At 55.5% G+C, this 18,859-nt stretch overlaps 1 protein-coding gene across 1 annotated transcript; it reads left to right on the top strand.

Annotated features, from left to right (window-relative positions):
• Positions 1–1,407: 1,407 nt before the first annotated feature.
• Positions 1,408–17,145, top strand: PSMD3 (proteasome 26S subunit, non-ATPase 3). Its single transcript, XM_062216109.1, has 12 exons — positions 1,408–1,761; positions 5,453–5,643; positions 6,794–6,931; positions 9,128–9,264; positions 10,082–10,272; positions 10,400–10,503; positions 14,820–14,934; positions 15,034–15,153; positions 15,294–15,397; positions 15,627–15,782; positions 16,533–16,583; positions 16,696–17,145. Exons 1-12 carry the CDS (start codon positions 1,548–1,550, stop codon positions 16,771–16,773), a joined length of 1,599 nt encoding a protein of 532 aa, XP_062072093.1. The 5' UTR covers positions 1,408–1,547; the 3' UTR covers positions 16,774–17,145.
• Positions 17,146–18,859: the final 1,714 nt, after the last annotated feature.

Genomic DNA, 18,859 nt, shown 5'->3' with positions numbered 1-18,859 from the left:
AGAGAGGTGAGCTCACATCCCAGCCATTCAGCAGGGTAACTCCTTTGATCGTGGGAAGGAACAACAAAGCACCTCTGTTTTCTCCCGTCTGCATTTCATCTACGTCCACCTTCAACCACAGACACCGTGTTATGAAGAAGATCCTCAAGGAGTTTATTCCACTGATGGTGCAAAAGTGCTGTTACCCATCCCTCAGCCCTGGGGGTGAGAGGACGGTGAGGGAGGAATGGGCCGGGGAGTGTTCCAGAAAGCTGCAGCACGCGGTTTTCCATCTAACAAATGGCTGCCGAAGGCAAGGAACTATTGACTGCTATAGTATGAAAAGGGCTATGCAGATACACTTTACAAGTATAAAATGGGTATGGCCAGAACATAGTCCCCACTATAGGGCTAGCACCCTGTGTAAGATCTGTCCAAGCCCCAAAACCCAGGAATTCCATTCTTGGAACAGATTAACCTTTCAAGAGAGGGAGGGATTTTTGTTAGTCTGCTTACTTGTTTAAAGAGATTAAGAAACAAAAAAACAAATTTTTTTTAATTTGAGAGGCAGAGAGTCAGATGGACAAAACCTGCATCTGGCTGGTTCATCTCTCCAGCATCCCCAACAGCCCAGGCTGGGCCAGGCAGAGCGCAGAGCCACGAACTCCTTCCACATCCTCCCGTGGGTGTCAGGGCCCAGCTACCTGAGCTATGACCCGCTGCCTCCCAGGGTGTGCAGCAGTGGGGGGCTAAGGGCAGGCCGGGACTCCACCCAGGCTCTGCCATGTGGGGTGCCGGGGTTAGCCGCTAGACAACACGCCGCCCCAGACTCATTCCGTGCTGGTCCTGGGCAGCACCCAAGTGGACCCCTGTCTTTCACTAAACTCCAGTGAGTCTCCGCAAAGCACCCTGCCCGCTCCCAGCCTGGAGATTTTCTGGCTGAACTGAAATCACGGGGTTCTTCAGACGCTGCAATGGCGCTTTAACCCCCACAGCCCAGCTCCACGACCCGCCTGTCCCCTCGCGCAGGACGCACCCGGCGGCCGTTGAGCGCAGAGCCGCCGGCTGTCCCAGGGGACCCTGGCTCGGGGGAAACTGAGCCCCCTTGGGTGCAAAACCCGCCCGGCCCCGTGACGTCACCCGCCCTGCCTTCGGAGAGTCCCCACCCACTCCACACTGACTGGGGGAGGGCGGAGGCTGAGGGGACCTCTCGTGGACATGGGCAGAGATGCACTCGAGAGGAACAGAAAATCAACAGTTAAGCGCACCAAAGCAAGCCTCGCCAACTCGTACAGGCTCCTCCCCGCCGCTTCCTCCAACATCCGCCTCCATCCTGCAGCTCGGCGGTTGATTTCTTTTCCCTTTGTCGACTCGGCCATCGGCCCGCCGAGCCTGGGGCTTCCCAGAAGGCCCAGCGCCGGGAAGGGGTTTGCAGCTGCTCCGTCATCGTGCGGCCCGACGCTAGCCCGCGCTCGTGTGCAGGCCAGGCTCGGTTCCTGGTCCGTGGTGCGAGGCTTTACGCGAGGCCCCGGCCTCGGTGCCCGGCCTAGGCCGCGACCCCGGGCGCCATGAAGCAGGAGGGCTCGGCGCGGCGCCGCGGTGCGGACAAAGCGAAGCCGCCGCCCGGCGGAGGGGAACAGGACCCACCGCCGCCGCCGGCTCCCCAGGATGTGGAGATGAAAGAGGAGGCGGCGGCGGGTGCCGGGTCGACGGGGGAGGCAGACGGCAAGACGGCGGCGGCTGAGCACTCCCAGCGAGAGCTGGACACCGTCACCTTGGAGGGTACGGGAACCCGGGTCGGGAAGGTGCTACGGGCACGGGTGACAGCGACCCCAGCGATTGGACCTCTCCCGGGAAGTCCAGCGCAGCCTCCACCACCGCTGGTTCTTTGAGATCGCGCCCAAGTGCCCCCCCCCCCCGCCCCGGCCTTGTCACCTAGGACCCCTGCCCCAGTGACTGGACCTCTCCGGGCCGGGGACCTCTGCGCGTCCTTTTCTGGGATTGCATCTAAGTTTAGGTCGCACCGGGCCTCGTAAGCCCTCTGAGCTGCTGGATTTAAATCCCACCCAGCAATCAGGCGTCCCCAGCAGTAGGAGTGGGTTGATCCCTCTAGAAACCCGAGTTGGCGTGTAAAGGGAACCAGGGTAACAGAATGCCGACCCCTGAGTTTTAAGGTGTGCGAACGGTTTTTGCTGCCCTGGTTGCCTTTAGCAAGCTCCCCGAAAAAGATCCATTTCTACCTATTAGCTCCTTCCTTGTTTCTCTAATTGAAGTGCCCCAGCTGCCTATTGCTCTTTCCCTCTGCCTTCCGGAGCTCACTCCCAGTGCGTTTAAACACATACGCACACTTTTAACTCACAGTCTAAATTCTGTATACCAGCCCCCAATTTCTTTTATCCTAAGTGCTTGTTCACAGTTTCCTGCCTGTTTCATTCATTCATTTATTTATTTCTCATTGGATTTTCTTGGGAAGCAGAGAGAGACAACCAGGTCTTGCATCCACTGGGTCACTCCCCCGGATGCCTACAACAGCTGGGCCGGGCCGAAGCAGGCAGCCCAAACTCAACCCAGGCCTCCCACACGTGCGGCAAGGACACAAGTACTTCAGCCATCACTTGCCGCCTCCCAGAGCGCTCATGGGCAGGAAACTGGAATGGGCAGCAGAGCCAGGACTCAGGCCCAGCCAGGCCCTCCTGTATGGGGGGAGGTGCAGGTGTCTCAAGCCCACTCACTCATTCTGTGCTCCCCACCCCCAGCATCCTGCCCACTTTGGAGTGGGTAGAGGGAGGACTTCCCTCGGTGACCCCCCCACTGCTTTTCACTTGCCTGCATGAGAAACTAGCTCTAAACACTGAGACGAGCAGAGTTACACTCCTGGGTGGGGGTTTTAAGGATTCCAGAGCGTTGGCTGGACCAGCTCCTGCCTGATACAGGATCAGTGTCTAATAAAGATCCTTTTACCTAAAGTGATGATAGAGAGTGGCTGAGGCGCCACTCACCTACTGGGTATATGTGTGTGTTTAGTGTAAATACTTCATTTTCTGATTAAGTAGTTCACGTTGATTGGGTTTTGGAAAGTCTGAGATGTCTAAAGTAGCAGATAAGGAAAATCAACCGTGGTTAACCTTTTATCCTGTGACTTTTCAAGCTGCTCTCCCACAGTTGAGGTCAGATCATATATACAGTTTATTAGATCTGTGACTAAATACAGATGATTTTGGATTTTTCATTTATCGTAGTCAGTATTCAGTTTGTTCCAGAAGCATTTATTGCATACGTAGTATGGAGGTTATAACTAGAGGCTCTAGAATTAGTTTCCCCATGTGTATAAATGACAATAATTGTACCCACTTCATTGGATTGTGAACACTAAAATACTTAGGACTCTGCCTAACACCTGGTAAACACTTGGTAAACCTTCCATATATATTGTTACTATATCATCTGTGTGGCCCAGGCACCCTGTGCTAAGTGCTGATATGTAAAAGTGACCGAACACCCTGCTAATTGATTGTATTCCCTTATTGCTATACATTTGATAGTTCCTGTTACAAATAACCTTGCAATGATCAACTTTGTTCATAAGTGTTGTTTTATCTGAGAGACACAGAGAGCTCACTTCTACTGATTTGGTCCCCAAATACCCACAGCAGCCAAAGCCAGGGGCCGCAAACTCAACCCATGTCTCCTATAAAGGGGTGGGAAGAAGCCAGTTATTGAACCATCGCAGGAAGCTGGAATCGGGAGCCAGGAGCGACTGTGGAGCCCAGGCACTCCAGTGGGTATCTTGCCCACCAAGCCAAATGCCTGCCCCCATATCCAAGTTGTTTAATCCACTTAAAATTTTGTTTTTCTCCTTATTTCATTTTATTTGAAAGGCAGAAACACTGAGGTCTTGGTCTGCTGCTTCATCACCAGATGTACCCCCCACCCCATGCCCACCCCCGCTCAGTGCTGGACCAGGCCACATCCGGGGGCTCAGGACTCAGTGCATCAGTGCAGGTCTTCCACGTGGGTGGCGGGGACCCAAGTACTTGAGCCGTCATCTCTGTCTTCCCAGAGAGTGTACCAGCAGGAAGCTGGATCAGAAGCAGAGCCTGGATGGGAACCAGGCACTCTGATAACACTGCAGCAAACACCCAGCCCTCTAGTCCACTTATTTGATTATTTCTTCAGTATAAATTCCCAGAATCTATATGCCTAAGTCCAAAAGGGTGAATGAGGGGCAGGTACTGTGGCGCAGCAGGTTAAACTGCCACTTGGGACACCCACGTCCTGTGTCAGTGTCAGTTCAAGTCCTGGCTACTCTGCCTCTGATCCAGCTTCCTGCCAGTACATCCTGGGAGGGAGAGAGCCCACTCCAGTGCTTGGGCCCATAGAGCTCCTGGTCCTGGCTTCAGCCTGGCCCTGCTCTGACCATTGCAGGCATTTGGGGAGTAAACTAGTGGACGGAAGATCTGTCTGTCTCTCCCTCTCTGTTGCTCTGCCTTTCATTTTTTTAAATTTTAGAAAAAAGGTGGACATTTTTAAGGTTTGTGTTGGACACTGTCCAGAAAAACTGTGCTAATTTACATTATGTTAGCAAAAATACCCTTTTTACTGTAGTCGTTTTATGATTTTTAATATATTACTAGTTTGGTACTTTAAAAATGTTTACTTGCAGTTATTTGAATACTAGTAAAATATGTTCTTCAAATCTGTTAGCTGTTTGTCTTCTGTGTTTGTGTTGGTATCTTTTTACTTGGAAACTGTGGCAATATAGTTTCTCTTAACCATTTATACAGCTCTTTGTAAAATAAAATATGAATCTTTGATCGCATTTGTTGCAAATTTTTTTTTTACACAGTTACACAAAACATTAGATTCCTCAATTGTGTATCTGTGTGTGAGAGAGATTTCTCTCATTGTTTATAGTTAGTTTTTTCCTATACTGAGATGTGATAAATTTCCATGTGTTTCCTTTTTGTTTATTTGAAAGGCAGAGTTGGAAAGAGAGGGAGAGACAGAGAGAAATCTTCCATCTGCTGATTCACTCCCCGAATGGTTGCAATAGCCAGAGCTGACCCAGGCTGAAGGCAGGAGCCGGGAACTCCATTCTGGTCTCCCACAGGGGTGGCAGGGCCCAGGGGTTTAGTCTGTCATCCACACTGCCTTCCCAGGCCCAGCAGGAGGTGGGATCAGAAGCAGAGCGGCCAGTGCTCAAACCTGCACTCCCCTCTGGGATGCTGGCGTCACAAGCTGCAGCCTCCCGCCGCGGCACATTGCCAGCCCCTCCACGTGTTTCAGTCACGTTGTTTCTGATCTTTTTTTTTTTTTCCTAAACATCAGTGTATGGGATCTCTAGTACTGGTTAACACTTTGGGACACAAGAGGTGATTGGCCGTCTCCTGCCCTGTGTACAAGGCTCCCGACACTGCTTGCTGGGGTGGAGGAGTGGAGGAGTGGAGTGACGTTTCTCCCCTGTCCTCTGCAGACATCAAGGAGCACGTGAAGCAGCTGGAGAAGGCCGTCTCGGGCAAGGAGCCCAGGTTCGTCCTGAGAGCCCTGCGGATGCTGCCTTCCACGTCACGCCGCCTCAACCACTACGTCCTGTACAAGGCTGTGCACGGCTTCTTCACCTCAAATAACACCACGCGAGACTTCTTGCTGTCCTTCCTGGAAGAGGTGAGTGGATCAGGCCAGCTTAATGGCGGGAGGCAAGAAGCCAGAGCCCAGGATGTAATTGCTTCCCTTCCTGAGAACCTGTCTCGTTAGCGGCCGTGGCAGGAGTGAAGCCAGAGCCGCCCATTAGTAGCCATCTGCCCAGGAACGCGGAAGCCCGCATTCATTCTTCCGGGTGGGAGACTCGGCCCTTCCACCCAAACTCACTTCCCACTTCCTCCCCGTCTACACTCTCTCCCTGCACCGGGTGACGTCTCATTGTCACAAGAGACAAGAGGCTGCTTCTTGGCCTGTGGAACAAGAGAGAGTCTAGAACAGTGATTGAGAGCATTGGCTTTGGGGATAGTTGAGTTTGAGTCCAGACTCTACCAGTTAGCACGTGTGGCTTTGAGCTAGTGACCTGAGCTCAGTGCGCCTCTTTTCTCCTTGGGTTCCGTGTGCTGACTGGATTAGCTGGCGGCCTGGACTGTGGGGAGAGCTCTCAGAGCAGAGCCTGGCACACGGGGAGTGCTGACAGTGGCACTCCGGTGGCGATGGTTGGTCCCCGAGCCAGGGGAGGCTTCCTCAGTCGTCATTCATGACACCAGGTTTCAGCCTTCTCAGACCTCATTCACCCTGAGCGCCTGCGTCTCCCAGAGTCCTGTGTAAGCCAGTCTGTGCCGTACAAGTGGAGACTCAGAAAATGCTGGAAGCAGAACAGTGAGGAGTTTGTCCCACCTTGGGGACCGTCAGGCGTTGTTTCTGTCCATTTCAGTGACTGATCTGAAGACAGGCGCTGTGTGTCGGTCCATTTTCCACAGATTGTCTTTGTTCCCACAAAAGCCCAGTTTTTAGTCTCATGATTCGATCTTCAGTTTCATGAAACCCTGTCCGACAGGGTTGTAGTGGCTCAGCGGTGGTGGTGTGTTCCCTCTGCCTGGATGTGGGCACCAGCAATTTGCTGCTTCGTCCTCTGTGTTCTGTTCCGGAGCCTGTGATACCCTGCAGCCCTGGATTAGACGTGTAGCGTTGCTGGGAAAGAAACGGCACGTCCTTGTTTTTGTATCCCTGCAAAATCTTGGCGCATAGTAGACACTTACTGAGGCCGTGTAGAAAGGCGTAGTGGGGGCTCCACCCGATCGTGGTTGACCTGCTGCCTCCTGTCCTCCCCCAGCCCATGGACACTGAAGCCGATTTCCAGTTCCGTCCCCGCACAGGCAAAGCCGCGGCAGCGCCCCTCCTGCCTGAAGTGGAAGCCTATCTCCAGCTCCTCACTGTCATCTTCCTCATGAACAGCAAGCGATACAAAGAGGTACCCAGGACGCGTGAGAGCCGCTGACGAGCCTGGGCAGGGTGAGGGGTGGGTGGGGGTCGCCCCTCGTGGAGAAATGGAGATGACCCCTGGGCTCGCTAAGAACCATCCCTCAGAATGTTCCCCCGCGGAGCATGTGCTTGGCCCTACTCCGGGCACTGTGGGAAGGGCTGGCGGTGTCTACCTGTCAGTGGCACAATACCAGCAAAGTAAACTTTTTTTGGCAAAAGTAGATTTGAAGATAGACCTGGGTCCCTGCCCTAACTGTGTATTAGGAAATTAATTAGTTATACAATGAGAATTACCAGTGTCACCCTTCTTTTTTTTTTTTTTTTTTTTTTGACAGGCAGAGTGGACAGTGAGAGAGAGAGACAGAGAGAAAGGTCTTCCTTTTGCCGTTGGTTCACCCTCCAATGGCCGCCGCGGTAGCGCGCTGCGGCCGGCGCACCGCGCTGATCCGATGGCAGGAGCCAGGTGCTTCTCCTGGTCTCCATGGGGTGCAGGACCCAAACACTTGGGCCATCCTCCACTGCACTCCCTGGCCACAGCAGAGAGCTGGCCTGGAAGAGGGGCAACCGGGACAGGATCGGTGCCCCGACCGGGACTAGAACCCGGTGTGCCGGCGCCGCAAGGCGGAGGATTAGCCTGTTGAGCCACGGCGCCGGCCAGTGTCACCCTTCTTTAAAGCATTTTATAAATTATATGTTTAAAAATATTGAAGGCTGGGCGTTGTGGCACAGCAAGTTTAAGCTACTGTTGGGACACCTTCGTCCCATTCCAGAGTGCCTGGTTCTAGTCCTGACCACTCTGCACTTCCTGTCTAGCTTCTTGCCAGTGTACTTGGGAGGCATTGGATGATGGCCAAGTACTTGGGTTCCTGCCACCCCCGTAGGAGACGGGCTGGACTTCCTGACTGCTGCCTTCAGCCTGGCCCAGCCCTAGCTGCTGCGGGCATTTGGGGAGTGAACCAATGAATGAAAGATCCCTTCTCTCATCTCTCACTATCACTCTCCCTTCAAATAAATGAATAAGAGTATTTGTACTGTCTTCTACACTTAATAAGCTCTCACAATATTTGAATAAATGGTAACTATTATGGGACCAGACACCTCCATTTTGAGTTCAGCACTGCCACCGCTCCCCCGCAAGGACAGTGTTCCTCACCGGCCTCAGCCACAGCTGCGAGAGTGGCCCAAGAAACGATGCGTTCCCCTTCCTGGGTCCTAGTTTTCGTTTTTCCTTTTCTTTTTCTTTTTTTTTGACAGGCACAGTGGACAGTGAGAGAGAGAGAGGTCTTCCCTTTTTGCCGTTGGTTCACCCTCCAATGGCTGCCGTGGCCGGCACACTGCGGCCGGCGCATCACGCTGATCCGAAGCCAGGAGCCAGGTGCTTCTCCTGGTCTCCCATGGGGTGCAGGGCCCAAGGACTTGGGCCATCCTCCACTGCACTCCCTGGCCACAGCAGAGAGCTGGCCTGGAAGAGGGGCAACTGGGACAGAATCCGGCACCCTGACTGGGACTAGAACCTGGTGTGCCGGCGCCGCTAGGCAGAGGATTAGCCTGTTGAGCCATGGCGCCGGCCGAGTTTTTCCTTTTCTTACCACTGTTTTCTTTGCTTTTGAGATATAACTCAACCTTTAAAGTGTATGATTTAGTGGTTTTTAGTATATTCACAACGTTATACAACCATTACCACTAATTCCAGAACATTTTCTTCATCCCAAAAAGAATGATCAGACCTATTCATAATCACATCCCATTCTCTCCTCACTCCACCCCTGGAAGCGGCTAACTTGCTTTCTGTCCCTTTGGAGAATTTGCCTGTTCTGGGTGTTTCATATAAATAGTATCACACACTACGTGGCCCTTGTAGCTAGCTGCTTTCACTTTGCCTAATATCTTTAAGGTTCATCCTTGTAACCTGTACCAGGATTTCATTCTTTCATGGGAGCGTAGTATTCCGTCTTGTGGATAGACCACATTTTGTTTCTCCATGCCTCCACTGGCGAGCACTTAATGGTTTCTGCTTTTGGGTGATTGTGAATAATGTGCTATAAACATTTGTCTGCAAGATGGGCGTGCATGTTGCCAGTTCTCTTGGATGTGTGCCCAGGAGGGGATTTGCTGGCTCGTGTGATAATTCCTATTTAACCTTTTGAGAAACGACCACTTGATTCTCTTTGGGCTTCCTCCCCAGGCACAGAAAATCTCGGATGACTTGATGCAGAAGATCAGTACCCAGAATCGCCGGGCCCTAGACCTTGTGGCCGCCAAGTGTTACTATTACCACGCCCGGGTCTATGAGTTCTTGGACAAACTGGACGTGGTGCGCAGGTACACGTTACCAGGGGTCTCACTTGCTGCCTTGGGGTTAGGGGCCTGGTCAGTCAGTGCCACAGAACTGTGGACTTGCCAAGGGCAACAAGCTGTAGCTGTAAGGTACCCAGCAGGAAGGGGAGGGTGACATGCCCTGGGCCAGGGGAGGGTTGGTTGTAGATGAGGACCCAGGTTAAGAGCTATCCCCCAGGCGCTTCCTTTCACCCCCGACTCCTAAGGGAGGCTGAGTGGTGGATTAGGAGTGGAGAGACAGACAGAAAACCCTGCACTCCTCTGCTCAAATCCACAGTGGCCCCAGTTCCCTCAGAGTCCTCACAAGAGTTTACAGAGCCTGGTGTGACCCGGCCACTGCAGCCTGCTTGGCCTCCTCTCCTGCCCCTCCTCCCCATTCCCGACTCTCCTCTCAGCCCCGCAGGCCGCCTGCTCGCCGCGGGTGTGCCAGCCTTTGCCCAGCTCCCCCCTCAGCCAGGAGTGCGCTCTGCCCCATTGAGGCTTGGCCTAGGCATTGCCTTCCCAGTGTGTCTCATCCTCCGCACCCCAGTGTCCCCCATGTCGGGAGATCGTCCGTGCAGGAGGCTGCCCGGTAGACGCAGTGAACTCCTGGAGCCTGCGCACTGGGGAGCTGAGAGCAGAGCTCTGTCCTTTTGTGCCCCTAGAGAGGTGTCTCCCACCGTAGGCAGCTGGTAGTTGAATATTCAGAATAACCAGAAGAGCAGTTGATGCCACTTTTTTAGGCATTGCAAGCAAATGAAGACTAAAAGGAAGTTCCCAGAGCTGTCACTCGAAGCCTTGTTCTCTTCTTTCCTTCGTGAAGCTTCTTGCACGCCCGGCTCCGGACAGCCACCCTGCGGCATGACGCGGACGGGCAGGCCACCCTGCTGAACCTCCTGCTGCGAAACTACTTGCACTACAGCTTGTACGACCAGGCCGAGAAGCTGGTGTCCAAGTCCGTGTTCCCAGAGCAGGCCAACAACAATGAGTGGGCCAGGTACCTCTACTACACAGGTGAGCGGAGGGCCTGTCTCGGGCTCGCCTGGTGCGACTTTGCCGAGGGATGATCTCTAAGAGGCCCCTTCGGTGCTCGGGCTTGCCGGAGGCTTGGGTGGCACCATTGTCCTTTCCTCCACACCAGGGCGAATCAAAGCCATCCAGCTGGAGTACTCAGAGGCCCGGAGAACAATGACCAATGCCCTTCGCAAGGCCCCTCAGCACACAGCTGTCGGCTTCAAGCAGACGGTGAGCATTGGGGACTACCCCCCTCCCCTCCCTCATCTGAAACCACTTCAGCTGTGGCTCCCTGTTCAGGGGCCAGGGACACATCCTCAGGTGCCACCGTGCAGGGCACACAAAGCAGCACAGCCTGCACCTCTGGCAGGTGATGGGGGTGTTCTCTGGCAGGTGGGGCGAGGGTGTGGCTGCATCCCAGCCCCGCTGGGCCTGGATTGTGTTGCTAAACCCTGGGCTCTGAGCTGCCCCTTCCATGCCTGTTTGGCAGCAGGTGTTGTGTGTGAGCAAGAGCCAGGAAGCCGCCTGCGGCTCACTGATTGCAGAAAGAAACCGTGGCCGCCTAAGAGCTCCCAGTCACCAAGAAGTGGTGTTGAGGCACGGGGAGATAGGGGATGGGGAATGCTATCTCTCAGAGACATGAACCAAGAGAGTGCACTCTGGACGGCTGGAGAGTGTGTGAAGGCTTGGAGTGCAGCCAGAATTTGGACCCGGTTTTCTCCAGTGCCACCCTGTGCGCCCCCCTTTATGTGGATCCAGCTCCAGGGCACCCCAGACAGGGAGCAGGGTGGACATGCAGGACAGTGAGGTCGCAGAGCAGGAGGTTCATTCTCTGGTCAGAAGTGCAGAGAACGACAAATTTGGATTTTGTTAGATAACTAAAAGATATTTTTGAGGCCAGCGCTGTGGCATAGCCGGTAAAGCCAGTGCCTGCAGTGCCACATCCCATATGGGCACTGGTTCAAGTGCCAGCTACTCCACTTCCGATCCAGCTCTCTGCTATGGCCTGGGAAAGCAGTAGAAGATGGCCCAAGTCCTTGGGCCCCTGCACCCAGATGGGAGACCCAGAAAAAGTTCCTGGCTCCAGCGAAGCTCTGGCCATTGTGGCCATCTGGGGAGTGAACCAGTAGATGGAAGACCTCTCTCTGCCTCTGCCTTTCAAATAAATAAATTAATTTTAAAAAGAAAGAAAAAAGATATCTTAAAAACAAAAATAATTGGTTTTTGAACAGTTTGGGTAGAACTTTTACAGAAAGTAATTGCTTTTCAGACTCATGGAATACAGGAGCAGGATGTGACACACTGGAGTGCCTTTTTAAAAATCACCAGAAACGGGGCCAGCATTGTGGCCTAGTGGCTAAACCACCATCTGTGTTGCCGGCATCCCATATGGGCTCCAGCTCGTGTCCTGGCTGCTCCACTTCTGATTCCGCTGCTTGCTAGTGGCCTGGGGAAAGCAGTGGAAGATGACCTAGGTGTTCCGGCCCCGCCACTCATGCAGGAGGCCCAGATGAAGCTTCTGGCTTTGGCTTGGCCCAGCGCTGGCCATTGATGTCATAAAGGGAGTGAACCAGTGGATGGAAGATTGATTTCTGTGTGTCTCTCCCTCTCTCTGTAACTCTTTCAAAATAAGTCTTAAAAAAAAAAAAATACAAATAATTAACGTAGACTGAGTCGTGCCAGGAGAGAGGCTTTGCAGGGTAAAGCAGTGTTTTCTCTCTCTCTCTCTTTTTTTTTTTTCTTGGTAAGAATTATTTTTTTAAACAATTTATTTAGTTGAAAGAGTGACAGAGGGAGAGGCAGAGCAAGATCTTCCATTCTCTGGTTCACTCCCCGATGGCCACAGTGGCTGGGTCCAGGCCAGACTGGAGCCAGGAGCCTGCAACTCCATTTGGGTTTTCCACATGGATGGCAGGAACCCAAGCACTTGGGCCACCTGCTGCTGCTTCCCCAGGTGTATTAGCAGGGAGCTGGATTGGAAATGGAGCAGCTGGGACTCGAACCGGCACTCATATGGGATGCATCACAGGTGGTGGTTTAACCTGCTGTGCCAAAGCGCCTGCCCCTAAAGCAGTTTTCAAAGCAGATTTTTAAAAGTCAGAGTTACAGAGAGGCAGACGCAGAGAGAGAGAGAAAGGTCTTCCCTCCGCTCGTTCACTCCCCAAGTGGCCGCAACAGCCGGAGCTGGGCCAATCTGAAGCCAGGAGTCAGGAGCTTCTTCACTTCTGGGTCTCCCATGTGGGTGCAGGGGCCCAAGGACCTGGGCCAGCTTCCACTGCTTTCCCAGGCCATAGCAGAGAGCTGGATCAGAAGTGGAGCAGCCAGGACCCGCGCCTCTGTGGGATGCCTGCACTGCAGGGGAGGCTTTCACTCGCTGCGCCTGCCCCCAGGTTTTGAATGTTGATTGTTCCCTGGGCTAGCGCTCCGCAGTGCCATCCTCTGGCGACACTGGGCAGTGGCAGTGAGTGCAGCTCCCAGTCAGCCCCTCAGTCAGCAGCCACACACTGGTGTTCTGCAGTGGCCTTGTTGCTAAGCTAGGATGGTCGATACATCCATTCAATGCATTTTCAACTTAGGATGGGTTTATCAGGATGTAGCCCCATCGCAAGTGGAGGAGCATCTACAGAGGCCAGTTCTGAAAGTCCACAGTTCTAAAGGTGGCCACAGTCCGCTCCGCGTGGGGAGCTCCGGCCCAGCCACCTGGGGGCTGGAAGGAGGCTCCAGGGTTTATTCTGCAGCTGCCTTCTCTCCACTGTAATTTGAATGTCTTTCCCCATCTACCAAAAGCTGCCCTTCCTGTGTTCCTGATCCCATCCCTTCCCGTGTCCCCCAGGGCCCATCACCTGTTTGTTTCGGACTCTGAGCAGGAAGTTCTGCACCCCCACCCTGCTTCCTCCTGCTAAGGCAGCCAGGCCATCTCTTTCCCGGCTCCGAGCAGCAGGCCTCTGGCCCAGCCCCTCACTCCAGGTGTCTGTGTGTCTGTCTGTCTCTCTCCTTCCCTACTCCTTCTTGACAGTCAAGCTGCCCACAGTGAAATCCACACTCTCCCCCAGGTGGCCCTGTGGGCTCTGGTAGCTTGGGCTCTCGCCTCTGATGCTTCTTGGAGGCACATCACTGGCAGGTGAGGCTGCCCAGGCTGCTGTGACCAGGAACCTCAGACTTCGTGGCTTAGTACAAATCGGTTCTGTCACAGTTCTGAGACCAGAAGTCGAGCAGCAAGGTGTCGACGCCTTCCGAGGGCCTCTCTGCCTTGCTCGGCCAGCTTCCTGCTTTCACCCTCTGGCTCCTCTCATAGGGGCGCCGCTCACACTGGATCCCAGCCCGCCCCGCGACCTCAGTCTACTTTAGCTTTGGCCTTACTTCCAAATAGTCACCTCCGGGGCCCGGGGGTTAGGCCTGCAATGTAGCAATCTGGGGGCACACACAGTTCCGCCCACGATGCTTCCTCTCCATTCAGATAGCCCCGACTCGTCAAACGCAGCCTGTCGAAAACAGACACACACCCCCCCCCAAGCCCTTTGCCGTTGCTTCCTCCTGCTCACGGGGTCCAGATGGGAAGCCTGGCTTGGTCCTTCCCTGTCACGTGGCTGCGTCTTCTGTGCGGGCCTGCTCTGACGCCTGCGCTGACGTGCTCAGCAGTTAACCCTTCTGGAGGCTTCCCCTGCACTGGGCAGCGTGCAGTCGCCTCTCTGAGCAGAGCTCTAGCTCTGCCTTCCTCTTGCCAGGAGCGTCCACGGCTGCCCGCCACCTGCCCAGTAGAGAGAGTGTCCTCGCCCTCTTCGGGGTGCACGTCCCCCAGCAGCCTGCCCCTCTCTCCTGAGAGCCCCCCGCTCTCCTGCTGCTGCTCCCTTGACTGGAGCTTCCTCCCTCCTGTTTCTGCTTCGTCAGAACCCTTTAGGCACTTAGTGAATTCTTCCGCGTCCGTGGATTCCGCCCACACGTGGATTAAGCTAAGGGCGGCCCGGTGGGGGTGTGGGGAGGTGAGAAATCCCCACTGTGGGCGTGACCCCCCGCCTCTGCCCCAGCACTTGGTGTGATTTTGCCGGCGTGTGTTTCTGTTCCTGCTGCCCGGCAGTAGCTCAGCCCCCTGCTCTGCCGTTCCGCGCCCGTCCCAGTCCAGGTGGGCACACTCAGCAGCGCTGGCAGCCAGGCACTGTGCCCACTCCCCGAGCCCTGGCTCTCCACGCCGCCCCCTCCTCTCTCCAGGAGCAGGGCACTGCTCAGTGTCTTGGTCTGGCTCGTGTCATCCTCTGAGCCAGGAAACCCACCCACTGGCTTCTTCCTTAGACCGTTGTCATTTCGGAGCAGGGTCCACCGCCTGGCCAGATGATATGAGGCTTCAGGTGCTGTGAGCTCAAGGGTCAGCCAGTCCCAGCATGTGGCTCCCCGGGGCGAGCTTTGCGAGCCAGGCGTCCGGGCATTTCCGCCAGTGGTCCTGAGCCGGTGCTGCCTCGCCCCAGCTTACAGTATGTCTGGCCAAACTGAAGCCCCGCTCCACTTCATCCCCGGCGACTCGCTGAGTGCTGTGTTCCCCTGTTGCATTGCAGGTGCACAAGCTGCTGATCGTGGTCGAGCTCCTGCTGGGGGAGATCCCAGACCGCCTGCAGTTCCGCCAGCCTTCCCTCAAGCGCTCGCTCACACCCTACTTCCTCCTGACCCAAGGTAAGCCGTGCGTGCCCTCCTGGGCCCTCAGACCCTCCACTGCGGCCTCTGAGGCCGGTGCCCCTATGCAGCGTCTGACCCACTCCTGTGCCTCTGCAGCCGTCAGGACAGGAAACCTAGCCAAGTTCAACCAGGTCCTCGATCAGTTTGGAGAGAAGTTTCAAGCAGATGGGACCTACACCCTGATTATCCGGCTGCGACACAACGTGATTAAGACAGGTGTGGATCGGGCTCCGTTCGAGGAGCGGGACCCAGATGGGGCTTCTCCCAGGAACAGGACAGCCCCAGGTGGGGGTATCTGTGAACAGGTGAAGGGCCTGTGCCTGCCCTGCCCATCCCTCGACCCCTTCCTCCCCCAGGTGTGCGCATGATCAGCCTCTCCTATTCCCGCATCTCCCTGGCTGACATCGCCCAGAAGCTGCAGCTGGATAGCCCTGAAGATGCTGAGTTCATTGTCGCCAAGGTGGGCTGGTTCAGGACCTGCGGTGGCTCAGGTCATCGCCTTCTTGTCCCGTGGGTGGGAGTGGGAGGAAGGCAGAGGAGCGGCCCCATCTCTACGGGGCCTGCCGTTTGTTCATCACAAAGCCAGGCAGTTGCCTGTGTGTGTAGGTGTGTGTGTGTGTGTAAGGATGGCAGAGGAATGGACTGGGACTAATGGGCTGGTGACCTTTCCTCCCCTGGGGGACACTCAGGCCATCCGGGATGGCGTCATTGAGGCCAGCATCAACCACGAGAAGGGCTACGTGCAGTCCAAGGAGATGATTGACATCTATTCCACCCGAGAACCCCAGCTGGCCTTCCACCAGCGCATTTCCTTCTGCCTGGACATCCACAACATGTCCGTCAAGGTGAGGGCTGCGGGGCACTTCCCTCCCTCCCGACTCCTCGGACAGCTCCAGCAGCCGTAAAATCGCTGGAGGGTCAGAGGACTTTCCAGAGGCTCGTGCGCCTCCAGGACCTACGCTTGTAAGGGTCGTGGTCAGCAGGGATTCAGGGTGCAGGGCCCCAGTCTGGTTCCAGGTCTCGGTCCTTTAGCTTCTCGGAGCCTGGTTTTCCATCTATGAAGCCACCGTGGCTGCTCTGCAGGCGAGGGGGACTGAGGAGGCAGCCACACTAGGGCACTTGGCAGGGTCTAAGTTGAGCAAGACGTAGGGCCACCATGTCACTGCAGAAAAGGTTCTCGGGCCCTCGCCTCTGGCGGGCAGTTGGCTGCTGTTAGCACTTCCCTGCTGTGTTTCACTGCTCTCCCCCAGAGTCTGGGAGAGCCGCGCCCTGGGAGAGCCGTGCGCCTTTGTGTCTGGTCCCTGAGTCTCGTCCTCACTCCCACTGCTGCTCCCCCACCTAGCGCCAATGAGCTCGGAGCAGGGCTTCTCACACATGAGCTCTGCCCCAGCCCCACAACTCCACCTGGCACGGGGCGGCTCATGTATTCCTCCAGGTTCTCCTTGCTCCTTGTTTGGCCTTTGCCACCTGGTATTGTAATAGTTTGCTTCCACGCCAAGTTCCCTGCTAGACTGACCTAGAGAGCGTCCCCTCTCGAGGCCTGGCAGGTGGGACCAACACTGCTTCTTTCCCTCCCCCACCCTGCTGTGCTCCAGGCCATGAGGTTTCCTCCCAAATCCTACAACAAGGACTTGGAGTCGGCAGAGGTAAGCTCCCTACTTTCTGAGTAGGCCTGAAGCGGGGGGGGGGGGGGGGGGGACAGCTGCTCGGAGGCCTGGGTGGAGTGAGACACCCACTGCCCCCCCACCCCTCCCCCAGGAGCGACGCGAGCGGGAGCAGCAAGACTTGGAGTTTGCCAAGGAGATGGCAGAAGATGACGACGACAGCTTCCCTTGAGCTGGGGGCTGGGGAGGGGTGGGTGAGCGGGGACTGGCTCTAGATCTTTCCCCCCGGAGGCCCCCTGCCCAGGGGACTGGCCCCCTTGTCCCACACACAGCTCGCAGACTGCCTAGGTGCAGAGGGTGAGGGGTGCTGGGAGCCGCCCCCCATCCCAGGGCCCCTCCCCACCCGGTGACTTAGCACACGGTGGCAGGAGAGCAGGTGGCCTCCCCAGGACAGGGTCCTGGCTAGTGGTGCGGGCAGCAGGAGGGAGGGACAGCCCCGTGCTCTCCTCCAGGGAGTAGGGCACTGGAGTTGGGACATGTGTTCAATTCTATGTTTTTTGAAGCTTCAATTATGATTTTTAACAATAAAAACGTTCTCCAAAGCTCTTTGTGCATCAGTTACTATTCTTGACTCCAGTGGCTGCCATATCGAAAGGCCTGGAATTTTCTCCCTGGTCTGGAGTCCTGGTTTCCAGGGCAGCTGCCAGGGAGGAGCCGAGCTGCATCCCGAGCACTACTGCTCCCACCTCGAGTCTGTGCTCTGGCCAGCACCTGGCACGTCACAGTCTTGCTCCTCCAAGCCCTGATCTCTGGCCACTCGTCCCCTCCACTTTGCAGAATTCCACGTGTCCTCCAGGTCTGGACTCGGTGGCCAGGGCCCTTTCCCACCATCAGGTGCTTTTGTTAGGGTGTGGTCAGGGGCAAACTGTTTTCCTAGCCAGTCTGTGGCCCACCCCAGCCCCCAGCCCCCACCCAGTGCCTGCCACGCTGGGCTCCGTGGCTGTCCGCTGCAATCTGTATTTGTACCGAGTGCCCCAGGCTTTGTCCCAGGCTGCTGTTTCTGGGTCCCACCCAGTCCTGCTCACTTGAAGCATCTGTGCCTCTCCGGGTCAGGCACTTGAAGCTGGCTGTGTGGAACAGCATTGCCATCTACGCTCCAGATCTCTCCCATCACTCTGTGGCAGATGTTAGCTAGTGTCCTAATTCATTTTTTTTTAAGATTGATTTATTTTGGGGCCAATGCTGTGGCATAGCCAGTAAAGCTGCCGCCCACAGTGCTAGCATCCCCTAAGGGTGCCGGTTCAAGTCCCAGCTGCTCCACTTCCAATCCAGCTCTCTGCTATGGCCTGGGAAGGCAGTGGAAGATGGCCCAAGTCCATGGGCCCCTGTACTTGCGTGGGAGACCTGGAAGAGGCTCCTGGCTTCAGATCGGCCCAGCTCTAGCCGTTGTGGGAGTGGACCAGCGGCTGGAAGAACTCTATGCCTCTGCTTCTCTGTGGCTCTGCCTTTCAAATAAATAAATCTTTTTAAAAAAAAATTTTATTTTTTATTTATTTATTTTTTTTGGACAGGCAGAGTAGATAGAGAGACAGAGAGAAAGGTCTTCCTTCTTGCCGTTGGTTCACCCTTCAATGGCCACTGCGGACGGCGCATCTCGCTGTTCCGAAGCCAGGAGCCAGGTGCTTCTCCTGGTCTCCCATGCGGGTGCAGGGCCCAAGCACTTGGGCCATCCTCCTCCACTGCCTTCCCGGGCCACAGCAGAGAGCTGGCCTGGAAGAGGGGCAACCGGGACTAGAACCCGGTGTGCCGGTGCCGCAAGGTGGAGGATTAGCCTGTTGAGCCATGGCGCCGGCCGATTTATTTATTTTGAAAGAGAGAGGGAGAGCCAGAGATCTTCCATTCACCAGTTCACTCCCAAGGTGGCCACAAGAGCCAGTGCTGGGCCAAGCCCAAGCCAGGAGCTTCATCTGAGTCTCCCTCATGGATGGAGGGACCAGGTACTCGGGCCTTCTGCTTTTCCCAGGCTATTAGCAGGGAGCTGGATTGGAAGTGGAGCAGCCAGGACAGGAACCGGTGCCCAACTGGGGTACTGGCATCGCAGGCTGCGGTTTTGCCGAGAACATCACCACAGCAGTCCCTGAAGAGCTCTTTAATTCCCTTCCAGGAAAGGGAGTGAACGTTGACCACCTCCTGGGTGTCTTGGGGATTCAAGTACAGGTTCCCATGAGTCACCCTGCCTGTCTGGTTCCGAGTTCAGCTCACATTCTCTCAGGCTCAGTCTGGGGTTCTGTTACCCTGTTGGCTTGGGGGTTTGGGGA

Source organism: Lepus europaeus, chromosome 18 (genome assembly GCF_033115175.1).
Source record: "Lepus europaeus isolate LE1 chromosome 18, mLepTim1.pri, whole genome shotgun sequence".
Taxonomy (NCBI): domain Eukaryota; kingdom Metazoa; phylum Chordata; class Mammalia; order Lagomorpha; family Leporidae; genus Lepus; species Lepus europaeus.
The sequence above is the reverse complement of the archived record's forward strand: the minus strand, read 5'-3'. Positions and strand labels throughout refer to the sequence as shown.

What these genes read in the sequence shown, in the direction of transcription:
- PSMD3 (XM_062216109.1), top strand. Translation starts at nt 1,548, where the DNA reads ATGAAGCAGGAGGGCTCGGCGCGGCGCCGCGGTGCGGACAAAGCGAAG. An exon ending in ACAGCAAGCGATACAAAGAG is followed by an intron (nt 6,932 to 9,127) that starts GTACCCAGGACG and finishes CTTCCTCCCCAG; the next exon opens with GCACAGAAAATCTCGGATGA. An exon ending in TCCACAACATGTCCGTCAAG is followed by an intron (nt 15,783 to 16,532) that starts GTGAGGGCTGCG and finishes GCTGTGCTCCAG; the next exon opens with GCCATGAGGTTTCCTCCCAA.